The sequence below is a fragment of the Bos indicus genome, chromosome 3 (assembly GCF_029378745.1).
Source record: "Bos indicus isolate NIAB-ARS_2022 breed Sahiwal x Tharparkar chromosome 3, NIAB-ARS_B.indTharparkar_mat_pri_1.0, whole genome shotgun sequence".
Classification (NCBI taxonomy): domain Eukaryota; kingdom Metazoa; phylum Chordata; class Mammalia; order Artiodactyla; family Bovidae; genus Bos; species Bos indicus.
This window is the reverse complement of record NC_091762.1, coordinates 111,057,595-111,072,308: the sequence shown is the minus strand read 5'-3', so window position 1 is coordinate 111,072,308 and position 14,714 is coordinate 111,057,595. Positions and strand designations below refer to the sequence as shown.

Here is a 14,714-nt window from a genome sequence, read left to right as displayed (position 1 = left end):
GAGAGAAATACTGGGACCAGTGAGACAGGAGCAAGGACGAGAGAGTCCAAGAAAATTTGGTGGCAGCGGGTGGGGGGGCTAAGCCTGGATGCATGCCTAGAACGGCTGCTGGTACTCATGGCTCACTTTTACGTACCAGTTGGGACATGGTGTGTGGTAAGTCAGACTTTGAGTGCCAGGGACATAAGGGACAGAAAGGACAGCGCAGGCGCATAACTAAGGATGCCTCCAGCAGACATACAAGCGAACCTGGCCAGAAAGATGCGCCAGATTTCTTCTCTCCCCACCTGTCACCCCCTCCGGACTCCCAATGTGATCACCTGTCCCAAGCAATTCAGTTCCTTAGACATTGATCCAACACCATCTCCCCTCCCCAACTCACCCCTCCAAACCTCTCTGAGCACCTACATGAGGACAAGGAAGACCTCAGTCTCTACCTGTCCCCACCCTTCCTGACTTCACTCCAAATGCTTCCAAACTCAGTCCACTTCTCTGTCTGCTGTTCATGGCCTAGTCCAGACGACTGATCGATGTAGTGGACTGAACCAACTTAAGAAGTTCCCACCCACCACCCCCATTCACATAGAAATGCTGGATCAAGCAAAGCCCAAAAGGTGGTTTTGCTACAATGCCAAGCTTGAAAATAGGAAAGAGACAACTTCAAGTATCAGAAACAAAGAAGAGATTCAAAATCTGAGTGGTGAACAGGAATCTCAGCCAAGTGAGCCACAGGAATACGGGCCAGACATATGCTAGAGGCTAGATGGTAATGCCCAGGGAGGATAAAAGGAGACACCCTGAGCCTGTGCATCCTGGGGACCTGGAAGGAGACCCCATGAATAAAGCCAGCAGCCAAAAAAAAAAAAAAAAAAAAAGGTTGTTTCATTTACAAACGCAGACTAAAAGACTCATGTCATGATTCAGGTATGTGGCCTGGAAGCAGGATGCTGAAAAATCAGAATATTAAGGCTGCCCTGTGTGTGGGTGTGGGGTCTGAATGAGTAGTACCAGTGAAATACAGAAACCTCAAGCTGAGATATTAACTCTAAAACTGGTCCCAAGCTCAAGCAGTACTTTGGCATAAAGGGAATTGAACCCAGGAGGAAGCAGTGGGCAGTAACAAGCAATAGTGAACACATAAATTGTTAAAACATGTTTGTAAATCCAAACTATTAAACCATAAAAGATATAACAACAACTGATTTGGCAGGGTTTTTTAAAGAGGTATAATCAGAATAATAGAAAAACATAACATGGAAAATGAGAACTAAGAAGGAAATTAAAGTGTTTCAAGGTTCTTATTTTGTGCCTATTTCAAGATAGAAATAGTAATTTCAGACTCTATTAGAGAAATGTGAAATTAAGTATATTTGTTTGAAATCTGAGGGAAATCATTACTAAAACATATACTTCCAAACCAGTGGAGAGATGGAGGGAACAGGAGAAATAAAGTCACCTTGATCAGGTCAATAGATGGCAGAAAGTAGGGGAGGATAAAAACAAAGAAAAAGCATGTCCGGAAGAAAATTTTCCAAGAGATGATAGAGATAAGGCCAAATAAATCAGTAATCAAAAATATATAAATGGATTAAATAGGTCTACTAAACTCTAGCCCCATACTGCTTATGAGCGACATATCTAAAACACGAGGATACAGAGACATGAGGAGACAAAGGATGGAAAAAGATGCAGTGGAAAATTAATCAAAAGAAAGCAGACATAGCAATTAAACCAGGCAAAATCAACTTCAAGGCAAAAACCAGCAATAAGGATGAAAAGCATCCTATTTAATGATAAAAGGGCCAACCCATCAAGAAGATACAATAATCATAAGCCTGAATACTACTGACTTAAAAAAATGCACAATGTAAGGGCTGCCAGTTAAGTTTTACTGGAGGCAAAAAGGACTGCAGCCTGGGAGATACACGCTCAGATAGCTCTGAGAAACTGCTCAGAGAGGTGAGGTGGAGGGACAGTATACACGCGATTTTGGAAAAGGGGGAGTACGTGCAATCAAGCTCAGTTTTTTGTAGAAAGTTTCTGCTGATAAACAGTTGTCACGGTGAAGGATTTTAGTGCTTTTCTAGATATGATGAGATACAAGAACTGGGCTCATAGAAACAGCTCCTGAGAACATCTGACTATCTGAAGGCCTGTCCTGCCGGTTTTCCCGCAGAATGCCTCATTTCTGCTCTCCATTCTGAGCTCCTTCATGGGTATCGGAGGTGCTGCTGCAGCAACAGCACATGATGTAATCCTCGTAGAGGTGGATGGATGGCAAGCACCCACGGCAGGTGCCAATTTGTGGTCGACAATACTAAATAGCATTCTTTCAAGTTAAAGAAAAGGATTAATAAAATTCCCAGGGGAAACAGCACATCCATAATCATGTAAGACATTTTTAACACACCTGTCTCATAACTGTTAAACATCCAAAAACCAAAGGTAAACATTTGAAAAATGTAATTTGTAAGTCTGACTACATATACGTATATGATGAAGAAGCCCTGACATATTCTAAGGAATAAATAGCATACAGAATGCATTCTATAACCACAATGTAGAAAATCTAGAAACTGAGAATGAAAAGGAGCCCCGCACACACACACACAAAATACATTTGGAAATCTTTAAAAAAAATTCTTCTAAATAATTTACAAGTTAAAAAAGAAATTATGATGAAAGTTACAAACTAGTTAGAACTGAACAATGAAAACACTGCACCCTAAAACTGATGAGATACAGATACAGCAATGTAGTTAGAAGCGAATGGATAACCTTAAAAACACATTAGAAAATAAGAAGTAGTGTTCTAGAGGCTGAAAATAAACAAACATGGTGAAAGAAAGAAAATAATAACACAAAAGTAGTAGAAGAAAGGAAATATTAAGGGTCAAAGAGAAACAATAGAGACACTCAGCCAAACCAAAAGCTAGTTTTTTTTTTTAAGACTAATAAAGGACAATTTTTAACAATATATTAAAATAATAAAATATACAAACCTTGGGCAAAATGAGTCAAGAAAGAGAGGCAGGGTATAAATATGTGGTATTAGGAATAAAAATGAGGCACAGCTTATAAATATGTTAAAATTTTATAAAATTATAATAGTATCAGAATATTTATACCAAAAATTTTGAAAACTGTCGATTTTTGTTATAGGGCCCATTTTTTAGAAATACATGAGTCACAAAAATTGACTCAAGAAGAAAAATAAAACCAGACTGGATCAATAACCTGGAGAATCCCAGGGATGGGGGAGCCTGGTGGGCTGCCGTCTATGGGGTCGCACAGAGTCGGACACGACTGAAGGGCCTTAGCAGCAGCAGATCAATAACCGCTAAAGAAACTGAAGCTGTAGTTTGAAGTTTCTCCTATCCCAGAAAGGCATCAGGCCCAGACAGCTTTATAGGCAGCCTTTACCAAAACTTTAAGGGAGAGATAACCCTTATTTTACACAAATCGTTTCAAAGAACAGAAACACAGAGAACACAACCAAGCTCATTTTCAGAGTCGAGCATAACCTTAATGCCTGAACTAAATAACAACAACCAAAACAAAATTGTAGGCCAATATCATTTATGAACATAAATATAAAAATCTCAAGTAAAGTAACAGCTATTCAAAAATCCAGCAATGTCTATGAAAATAACACCACAAGACTGTGACAAAAAATGTTAGAGTTCCATATACTCATTTTTCTCTTTGTCTGCAGCAATAAGAACCCTAATTTTCAGCTCTGCTCATTGCACTTTGCTTCCCAATAAAAGACTATTCCACAGCCTCCCTTGCAGCCAGATGCCACCATGGGATGAAGCTTTAGCCAATGTGATGTGTGAAAGTGCTGTCTGTAACTTTTAGGAAGTCTCTTAAAAAGGAGGGACTGCATCCTCCTCCTCTCTTCCTCCTTGGTACTGCTCAGAATGCAGACAGGATAGCTAGGGTTTTATCATCAGCTTCTTGGATGAGTGCTATACAAAGGGTGGAAGATCAGCAAGATAAGAGGAGTCTGGGGTCCTGACACTGAACTTCAACATCCAGGCTTTTTATTTGTTTGTGTGCATGCTAAGTCACTTCAGTCATGTCCAACTCTCTGTGACCCCATGGACTGTAGCCTGCCAGGCTCATCTAGCCATGGGATTCTCCAGGCAAGAATACTGGAGTGGGTTGCCATGCCCTTCTCCAGGGCATCTTTCCAACCCAGGGATGGATCCTGCATCTTCCCTGTCTGCTGAAAGTGAAAGTCCCTCAGTCGTGTCTGACTCTTTGCAACCCCATGGACTCTACAGTCCAAGGAATTCTCCAGGCCAGAATACTGGAGTGGGTAGACTTTCCCTTCTCCAAGGGATCTTCCCAACCCAGGGATCAAACTCAGGTCTCCCACATTGGGGGAGGATTCTTTACCAGCTGAGCCACAAGGGAAGCCCAAGAACACTGGAGTGAGTAGGCCTTGTTTAGCCAAACTTAGCCCTGTTTAGCCAAACTTAATCCAAATTGATAATGGGATCCATCGAGGTTTAACCCAGGAATGAAGGAATGGGTCAACATGGAAAAATCTATCAATATAATTCAGCACATTACAGATGAAAGGAGAAAATCTAGGATCATATCTCAGTAGATTCTGGAAAAGCACTCAATAAAATTCCACTCTCATTTTTTATTGAAAAATAAAAACTCTTAGCCTACTAGAAATAGAGAGGAATTTCCTTAACTGGTAAACGATTTCCATCAAAATCTGCAGCCAACATCATCATACTTCTAAGTGGGACTTAGAAGATATTCCCTAATATCAGGAATGACACACGAATGCTACACTCAACAGTGAACTAGAAGTCCTAGTCGACACACTGTTATAAGAAAAAGAGATTTTACTTTTATCTATTTATTTACTTATTTGACTGTGCCATGCAGCTTGTGGGATCTTAGTTCCCTGACCACGGATTGAACCCACACCCTCAGCAGTGGAAATGTGGAGTCCTAACCATTAGACAGCCAGGGAATTCCAAGAAATTTTTAAAATATAGATTTAAAAGAAATATTCTCATTTGCAAAACTGACTACATTAAAAAAAGTCATGATTTTCAGACAAACTTTGGGTCTTAATAAGACAGAGCAGAAGGTTGCTGAATACAAAATCAACATGTAAAACCTAACAGTGTTCCCATACATTGGTAGTACCCAGGTATACATTTAACAGGGAAAAAAGATCCCTAACCTCAGATTGTCCACCATGCCCTCCTTCTGGACCATGAAAAAATCCTGCTTCCTAGCCTCCCCATGTCTGCCCTTACTTCCCTCAAATTAATTCTTCACTCAGCAGCTAGTGATCCTTTGTAAACATAAATTAGATCACACCACACCCCTTCTTTAACCTTTCAAAGGCCACTCATCAGTTAGAATCAAATTCCAAGGGGAGTTTAGGGAAGAATGGATACATGTATATGCATGGCTGAGTCCCTTTGCTGTCCACCTGAAACCATCACAACACTGTTCATCAGCTATCCAAGTGTCCAAGTGTTAGTCACTCAGACGTGTCTGACTCTTTGTGATCCCGTCAGGCCCCTCTGTCCACAGAATTCTCCAGGCAAGAATACTGGAGTGGGTAGCCATTCCCCTCACCATGGGATCTTCCTGACCCAGGGATCAAACCTGGGTCTCCTGCATTGCAGGCGGATTCTTTACCATCTGAGCTACTATACTCCAATATAAAATAAGAAGGTTTTTTCAAAAAGAATTAAGTTCCAGTTCTTTATCATGCCCATGCTCTACATGACCTGGCCCCACCTATTCTCCAATCCACTGCCTCACAACCACCCCATCCTGTTCCACACCAGCCATATGAAGCTTCTTTCAGTTCCTGAAGCGTGTCACTCTTTCCTCTCCCAATGCTCCCACATAGCACTATGCCCTCTTTCTGGGATGCTTCCCGCAAGCCCACCAGCCCCCCACCCGCTATCACCTGAGTGCTCCCAGTCAGCCCTCAAGTCTCAGCTTAAATGTCTCCTGCTTAATCTGAATAAAGTCCCTTCTCTCTTAGCACCTGATTTTTTCTTTCATATGACCACTGTAATGTGTAATAATATCCCATTACTTGTTATACCATAGTGTGTAATCATATTTTTACTCATGTATTATTTTCTTTTTAAACTTTATTTAATGTATTTAGTTATTGGCTGAACCACACAGCCTGTGGGATCTTAGTTCCCTGACAAGGATCAAACCCACACCCCCTGCACTGGAAGCACAGTTTTAACCACTGGATCTCCGAGGAAATCCCACTCATGGATTGTTTACTTGTTGCCTTGATTCCCTTCTAGGCCACAATTCCTACGAGGGCAAAAGTCATGTCTTTCACGCTTCCCGGAGCATTTAACAAAGCTGTCATGTAACAGATGCTTAATAAGCATTTTCTAAATGAATCAATCCAGGAGTGAAGGACAGAGTTTGCTGATTTAGCTCAGGTCTCAGCAGCATGCTTGCTGTACTCTTCCCAGGATTCAGGTTTGTTTTGCGGAATGGGGGACCTCTGGGGATCTCTGTGGATGAGGGACCAAGAAGCCTCATCAAGAGGCAAACGGGGCCACGTGGGCTTGGTTGATGGTCCATGGTTCAGCATTAGAGTTGGCGGCAGGGTTCTGAACACAGAGCTGCACCTAGCCATGACTCCTACCCCACCTCTCAAGAACTCAAGTCATGGACTTGCAGGATTTGGTTTGCCATAAAGTACAACTTTTCTGAGCTCTTTACGGTATATTAAGAATTTGAAGGGGACCTCCCTGATGGTCCAGTGGCTAAGACTCCACACTCCCAATGCAGGGGCCTGGGTTCGATCCTTGGTCAGGACTAGATCCTACATGCTGTAACTAAGACCCGGTGAAGGTAAATAAATAAAAAGAATTTGGAGGACAGGAGCTTTCAGGAATAATGGGGGCAACAAGGGTGTCTTTTTGCTGTCCTCGATAGAGACGTTCACAGCCTTAAGAACATATGGAGCTGCAGGGAGCTAACATGAAGAGGAGGAAAATGGTGAAGCCCCACAGGAACTTCAAGAAGTCTTGATCACACACACACACACACACACAAAATGCTCCCAGGGGTTCCCAGAAATAGCTGGGGGAATTTAGGGAAAGTCTAAAAGCCCAACAATGGCAACCAGAAACAGAGCTGCTAAGGACTGCTACGGGCACTCTAGTTTTATTCCTTCAGGGGGTACGCCTGGGCCACACAGATTACCATGAAACTCTTCCTGCCAGCCCCAGGCACCACTTAGGGCCACTGGCCTGGGAGCAGGGCAGCCCAGAAGGTAGATGGGCCACTGTGGTACTGCTGCCTGGTCATTAGGGAAAGAAAGCATCTTCCACAGGAACGCAACAACAGAGGGACTCCTTCCAGTGTTCCCTCCAGAGCTCTCAGTGCTAATTTTTCAGTTGGAAATTAAGAAAACAATCTTTCTGAGGCCATCTAATGCCAGAGAGTGGCTGTTGATTTCTTGGGTACAACACACACTCAAGCATATAATAGGTACCCCCGACTGGTTAAATGCTTGTGTGAGCCGAATGAGGAGGAGTGTTGTTATCGACCAGGGGTCCCTGAGAGGCAATCTTCATGTTTATTTCTTTTTGAGCTCACATACTTGTACACCACAGGAAGTCAGCAGGGACTGGAAAAATCCTGTGATCCTCTGTAAAGCACAGCTGCTTGCACCCACCTGCCACTGTTCCCTACCACCCCCTTCCCTGGACCTCTGTATACCTCCTGTCCACCACTCAGCACCTGGGACAGGCACTGGAACTAAGAGAACTCACTTGAGATCTGATGACTGCCCAGGGTGGGGCATCTCTTCGAAGAACCTCTATGGCTGCTCTGATGCCTCCCCAGTAAAAGGGCTTGCTCCCCAGGACCACGAGGAGAGGGTTACAGGGAGACCAGGCCTGTGAGGCCCTTATGCAGCCCTCTCTCCTCTTCTCCCCCTGCCCACAAGGCCTGAGATATCCCCACTGGGACCTACCTCTTGTCTTCTTCTACCTGTACACCGATGGAATGGAACTCTCTTCGACTCCTATTCTCCGTGTCTGAGTCCGAGATAGTCTCCACCTGGTGGCAAGGTTGGGGAGTCAGTAGGCAGAGCTAGACCAAGGCCCTCAAGCTCTTCCTCAGGGAGAAGGGCAAGCGATGCCTGAATCTCAAGCCAGGGGGTAGATCCTGCCAATATGACCTGCCTGAACAGGACGGCAGACCCCAGAGGTTAGATGCATTAAGGTTACAACTTCTGGGCACCGCTCCCCGCTTGCCAGGGGTGATGGTGCCAGGATGAGGGACAATGATGTGGGCCCGGCTGTTTGAAGCAGCAACCCCAACCCACGCCCCGTCGATGATCAGGCTAAGAGCAAGCGAGGAAAAGGTCTGTGTATCCAGAAGGCCCCACTGACCCTCTCAACCCATCCTCAACATGGCCAAGGCCATACAGAATCCATGGTGTTAAAAATTTAAGCAACCAAGAAAAAGCAAAACTTTCGTTGGCGCCTCCTCCGGCCATACCTGAACCCCGATGGACGGCCGCCACTTCCGCTGCCGCGCCAGGCTCCGCAGCTCCTCCCTGCCAGGAATGGTCTTGATGATGAGTGTGGGGGGCTTGGGGCTGGCCCGGGGTGGCACCGGCGCCAACTCCAGGGTGCGCGCGCCCATGGCCGGGCCGTCCAGCCCGTCCGCGGAGCTGCAGCGCCGGGCTGGGCCCTCCGCCGCGGTGAAGCTCTCGTGGGCGGAGTCGGTGCTGCTCTGGGCGGTGATGGAGATGCGGGGCGGGGCCTGGCTTCCCGGCGGGATGGGGGGCGGGGCCTTTCTGAAGTTGAAGGCTGCGGCCAGGGAACCCAGAGACACAGCGGGTGAGAAACGCCGTCCCGGTAAGAGTCTGTGGCCGACCACCCCCCACACCCACGCGGTAGCACAGGACCCAGCAGCCACGCCTAACCCACGTGCCGCTACGTAAAGAACCACGGATCATCCCTTCATCCGGCCCAGAGAGGCAAGCGATCTGCCCAAAGTTGAGCAGCACGGCCGCGACCAGGGCCGGAGCTGGAACCCAGATCACTCTCCAACCTAGGGCTGGGCCAGGGGCAGAGAGGGCATACTCACAGGAGCCGGGCCTCCCTGAGACAGAGGCAGGGGCAGCAAGGAGGGGCAGGCAGTCGTCGTCTTGAGAGCAGCCAGCCTGGATGGCCCGGAGGTAGCTGTGGCTCCGCATGCGGAAACAGCCGGGCAGATCCAGAGCGTCCACGGCCTGGGACTCCAGTTCCCCAAACACGGACCCGCACACGGCCTCCAGCTGCTGGTTCAGCTCCTCGCTGAGCTGGGAGCAGAGACCAGAAGGACAGTTACCGTGGTGCTGGAATGGGGGGCGTGTCTGAGGCACTTTGCCTTAGGAACATCTCTAGTTCTGCAGAGGCTGGGTCTCAGTGTGAGACTTAGGTATTTGAACTAAAAGAAACCCCCAGCCCATGCAGAGAAAGATGGAGGCACCTCTGCCCTGTGCTGGTCCCGGGGCCTGCTTTGGGATCAACCTTGGTGTCTAATCTTTCCCCTAAATACTCCTCCCTCTGCCCCAGCTATACCTCTCCCAGACAGCGCCATCTTCCTCTCCACCTGATCCCATCCCCTCAGGGTTCTCTCACCTGACCCCTGGGGGAGAGGACAAGGGAGCTGACAGCCAAGTATGGGGGGTGAGTACTGCAGGGAAGAACAACTTTTATTATTTATGACCTGAAAAAGTGAAAGTCACTCAGTCATGTCCAACTCTTTGCGACTCCAAGGACTGCAGTCCACCAGACTCCTCTGTCCATGGAATTGTCCAGGCAAGAATACTGGATTGGGTGGCCATTTCCTTCTCCAGGGGAATCTTCCCCAACCAGGGACTGAACTCAGTTCTCCTGCATTGCAGGCAGGTTCTTTACTGTCTGAGCCACCAGGGAAGCCCATTTATGACCTACTGCATTACAAAAATGATCAAAAGCAACCTATAGAGATATAATCATGTGGAAGGAAGGAAATTAATGAGTACATAATGGAGCAAAAATTATCAACCTTGTAGTGTTTCAAGCCCTCCCCCACCTTCTGCCCACTAACTAATGAGGGACTCAGCCTGGTTCAGCCTACAGGTTCCTAGCCTGCCCTCCTCCTCTGAGGGAAGTTCAGTCACTGAGGATCAAGATTCTTGTTTTTGGTTTTGATAGTTTGTGATGCAGAATCACTTTGTGATGTGTTAAAAAGAATTTAAGCAACTAAGAAAAAGCAAAACAAGAATTTTGTTCATGGAACCATGTTGCATAACACTGCACTAAGACTAAATACACCAGAGGCTGTTGCTTCATTTGCTTTGAATGAGCAAACTGGCAAAAAGAAAATATAAAGGTATGGAAGAAGGTGGGTTAGTGGTAAACTCAACACTCAGGGAACAGGATGGTTGCATCTTTGACCTTGAGCTTCAGAACAGCCAGCACTTTGCGTATAGGCTGTGGGTTGTTTGCAAGGGCTGTGTTGTAAGACTCAGCTGGACTCAAATGCTGGCTCTGCTAGTTCCTAGCAGTGTGGCCTGAGAAAGTCATTTAAAGTTTTTGGGCCCCAGTTTAATCACCAGTCAAATAGGAAAGATAATGGTACCATACTCGTAGGGCTATTTAGGGAACTCAAAGAAAAACATGAGAGGCACCTGGTGCCTGTAAGCCCTCCATCTGTGCCGTGTGTCTCAGGGCCTGCCTGGCAAACACAGGCCAGCACTCATGACAACCACACTAGTCTTGTCACTGAGTCCCAGAGAAATTCCCCCACGGGTGATTATGCAGAGGTCACTGGATGAAGTCATGGACAAGGTCCTCAGTAGCAACCAGAGGATGAATATGACAGCAAGTATCCCGTGGCTGCATCTTGTGACACCTCCCAGGAAAGAGTCATGGCATCCTATTTACGTGCAGTCAACAGAGAAAGGAGCGGCTTGATCCACGTGTAAAATGTAGCTCATTTCCAAACTCGGCCTCCAAAGTATATATGATATTATAACACTACAGTCTACCTCAAATTGAGCAGGAATTCCCATCCTATTCTACCGATGGGCAAACCAAGGCTCAGAGAAGGTAGATGAATTATTCAAAGATGCCCAGCATGTACGTGAGAAAACCAAAGTGCTCAGTTTCCTGGCTCTCCTGCCAAGCTGACTGAGTATCAGAATTTCCTGGAGACCTTGTTAAATTTACATTAACTTGGGCACTACCCTAAGGATCTGAACCCAGAGTTCTCTAACTCTAAGCCTCTCTTTGTTTTGACTGCTTTGAAGGTCAGAGCCAAATTCTCTGGAGATTCAGGTCCAGTGATTCCAATATTGGCCCAGTAATTAAAAAGGAAGACTGTCTTCAGCTTTTTTCTAAACGAACTTCATTACAAGTGTACAGAAATTACAAAAAAAGTGTTAGTCGCTCATTCGTGTCCAACTCTTTGTGACCCCATGGACTGTAGCCTATCAGGTTCCTTTGCCCATGGAATTCTCCAGATAAGAATACTGGAGTGGGTAGCCATTCCCTTCTCCAGGGGATCTTCCCGACCCAGGGATCAAGCCCAGGTCTCCTGCATTGCGGGCAGATTCTTTACCATCTGAGGTACAAGGGAAGCCAATGGACAAATCACAACTCCTTGTGAGTCTACCTCTCAGTTTCCTGTCTCTTGACCTCTGGGGTACCTAGCACCAGTGGTGCCAGGCTATTTCTAAAGCTCAAGAGATAAGCTAACTCCTGCTATTTCTAGGCGAGGCTCAAGACACTCCCCAACCAGAACCAATCCAGCCCAGAGGGTCCCTCTGAAGCACAAGAAAGCTGACCCAACCCCAGGAGAGAGCATTTTGACCTCAAGTCTGAACACCAAGGATAGAAGGAGTCTCACTCTGTGGCCTATCTCTGTATCTCTAGCCCTCTTCTGTGTGTAAAGCACTAGGCATAATATCTGGCATATAGCAGATGCTTCATAAACATGAGCAGACTTCCCTGGTGGTCCAGTGATTAAAAATCCACCTGCCAATGCAGGAGATAGGTTCAATCCCTGGTCCAGGAAGATTCCACATACCATGGGAAAACTAAGCCCAAAAGCCGCATCCACTGAGCCCATGCACCTAGAGCCTGTGCTCTGCAATGAAAGAATCTACCACAATGAAAAGCCCATGCACTGCAACTAGAGAAAGCCTGCACCAGCAATGAAGACCCAGTGCAGCCAAAAATAAATAATAAAATAAATAAATTTTAAAATAGAAAGAAAGAAACTGAAGTTGCTCAGTCATGTCTGACTCTTTGCGACCCCATGGGCTGTAGTACCCCAGGCTCCTCTGTCCATGGAATTTCTCAGGCAAGAGTACTGGAGTGGGTTGCCATTTCTTTCTCCAAAATTTTAAAATACTCATGTATATAATAAAAACAAATAAATTTACATTGCTACTATTATTAGTAGCAAGAGGTTCTTAAATCACAATGACAATACTTCTCAGAGGCCCCTCTTTCCCAAAGGTTCTCAAGCTCTTGAAATCCCAACCATATGTTAGTTCCATAACCAACTCTATCTAAGGCAGACAGAAGGCGGGTGAGGAACTCCCCAGGGCCACACATCTTCCATCTCTACTAGCCAAGAGGAACTTCTAGAGTTCCAATAAGGGACCAGGACCCAAGAGAAATGCAGACTTTTATAGACTCTCAGAGGAATATTGCATCTGAGCTGATATTTACTGTATTACAAGTATGAAATTGTAACATTATGCTGTGAATTCTCCTATTTTCCCTATACAGCCTTCTATCCTGCTCCCCCTGACACTTACTTTCAGGTGAGTCAAACATCAAAAAATCCTCTTGGGAAATAAGAACCTTAGCCTTTCTGCAATCCAGACTCAGAATCAGTATTTCCAAGGCTGTGGGATATTTAAAAGAAAATATTTTGTTTGTGTCTAACTGAAAACTGTCTGTACTGGTGCTGGTGGGTCTAGTTGGGGGCGAGGCAACATCCTGTACACTTTACATATAGCATTTGGCTTAGATAACTTTGGAAAACCCTCTCATTTTAAAACATTCTAAAACACTGGATAAAATATAACAAACATTTCATATGCATAGCTGAGCTCACAAGAAAGAGAGATAAGTCCCCAGGGGACAAAAACAAAGAGGAGATTGGAAAACCAGAATATTAACTGTGTGAGCCAATGCTGCAAACAGCCCAGTGGAGGTGGGAGGTAGGGGGAAGGGGGAGCTGGTCTCAGTAACCAAAGGACTTAGATTTTGACGCCCACTTGGGCGTAGGAGTAAGGCCCTGGGCCCACATGAAGCATGGAATTGGAAATGGGAACCTGCATACAAGTAGAAAAGGAGAAAGCTTTGATAAAATGATAAACTAGGAAAAAAATCAATTATCGGCACAGACTGATGACAAAGGAGGTAGTCAGAAGTCTAGGCACTGAGGAGGGGGGAAAGAAGATAAATTCCCTAAGGATTTACACTCACAAGGTAGTTTTCACACAGACACAGGATTTTGTATCTACATGGGCCAGATCCCTCCCCAAATTAAAAATAAACATGAAATGGTCCCAGACCAAGAACAGTCCAACAGAGCAATCTAAAAATCTGGGGGACCCACTCTTAAGCCAAGCTGATGAGGATGATCACAAATAAAGCTCCACTGAAGATGACCTCATATTAGAAAGTGTGATCTGACGTGGCCCCTAAATCTTCACCTCCTGGCATTCACACTCTCGCATAGTCCCCTCCTCTCGAGTGCAGATTAGACCTATTTGTCCACTTCTGATGAAAAGAATATGGCAGATACAATGGCATGTCACTTCTGAGATTAGATCACAGAAATACCAGGGCTTCCATCTTGGACACATTCTCTCACTCTCTCGGAGCCTTAGCTCTGGGGGAAGCAAGTTGCTGTGCTGTGAGTTGTGTTATATTATGAGCCATACAGTGAGTCCTACACATTACGGATATGAAGCCTGCTGACCGCAGGTGAGCATGGAAAGAGATCTTCCTCTACTCAAACCTTGAGATGACTGCAGCCTTGGCCAACACCTTGATACAGCCTATAAGACATCTGACCCAGGTGGCACCAGCTAAACTGTGCTCAGATTCCTGACCTATAGAAATTGTGAAATAATAAGTATTTTTTGTTTTAAGACTCATGTTTTTATTGGTTTGGTTTTGGCGACACTGGGTCTTCGTTGTGCTGTGCAGGCTCAGTTCCTGGTCGAGGGATCAAACCTGCGTCTCCTGCACTGGAAGGCAGATTCTTAACCACTGGACCATCAGGAAAGTTCCAAGACACTATGTTTTGGGGTAATTTTTTTATGCAGCAATAGGTAACTGGGCCTCCCAAGTAATGCTAGCAGAAAAGAGCCTGCCTGCCAATGCATGAGACATAAGAGACACAGGTTTGATCCCTGGGTCGAGAAGATCCCCTGGAGGAGGCCATGGCAACCCACTTCAGTATTCTTGCCTGGAGAACCCCATGGGACAGAGGAGCCTGGTAGGCTACAGTCCAAAGGATAGGAAAGAGTCGGACATGACTGAAGCAACTTAGCACAATAGGTAACTAATATAAACAGCGACAGAAATAAGAACTAAACTTTTATTGAGTTAAGCTATTGAGAATTCAAGGTTTATCTGCTATAGCAGCTAGTATTACCTTAGCTAAAGCAGATT

At 45.6% G+C, this 14,714-nt stretch overlaps 1 protein-coding gene across 4 annotated transcripts in view; it reads right to left on the bottom strand.

Moving 5' to 3' along the window:
* Nucleotides 1-14,714, bottom strand: part of DLGAP3 (DLG associated protein 3) — a 61,839-nt gene that overhangs the window by 12,579 nt on the left and 34,546 nt on the right. For all 4 annotated transcript variants that reach the window (XM_070786879.1, XM_070786881.1, XM_070786882.1 and 1 more), the window contains 3 exons: nucleotides 9,133-9,346; nucleotides 8,539-8,852; nucleotides 8,009-8,094 (listed from right to left, as the gene is read on the bottom strand). In XM_070786879.1, coding sequence (XP_070642980.1) covers nucleotides 8,009-8,094; nucleotides 8,539-8,852; nucleotides 9,133-9,346 — 614 coding nt within the window. The remainder of the gene's footprint in view (nucleotides 1-8,008; nucleotides 8,095-8,538; nucleotides 8,853-9,132; nucleotides 9,347-14,714) is intronic.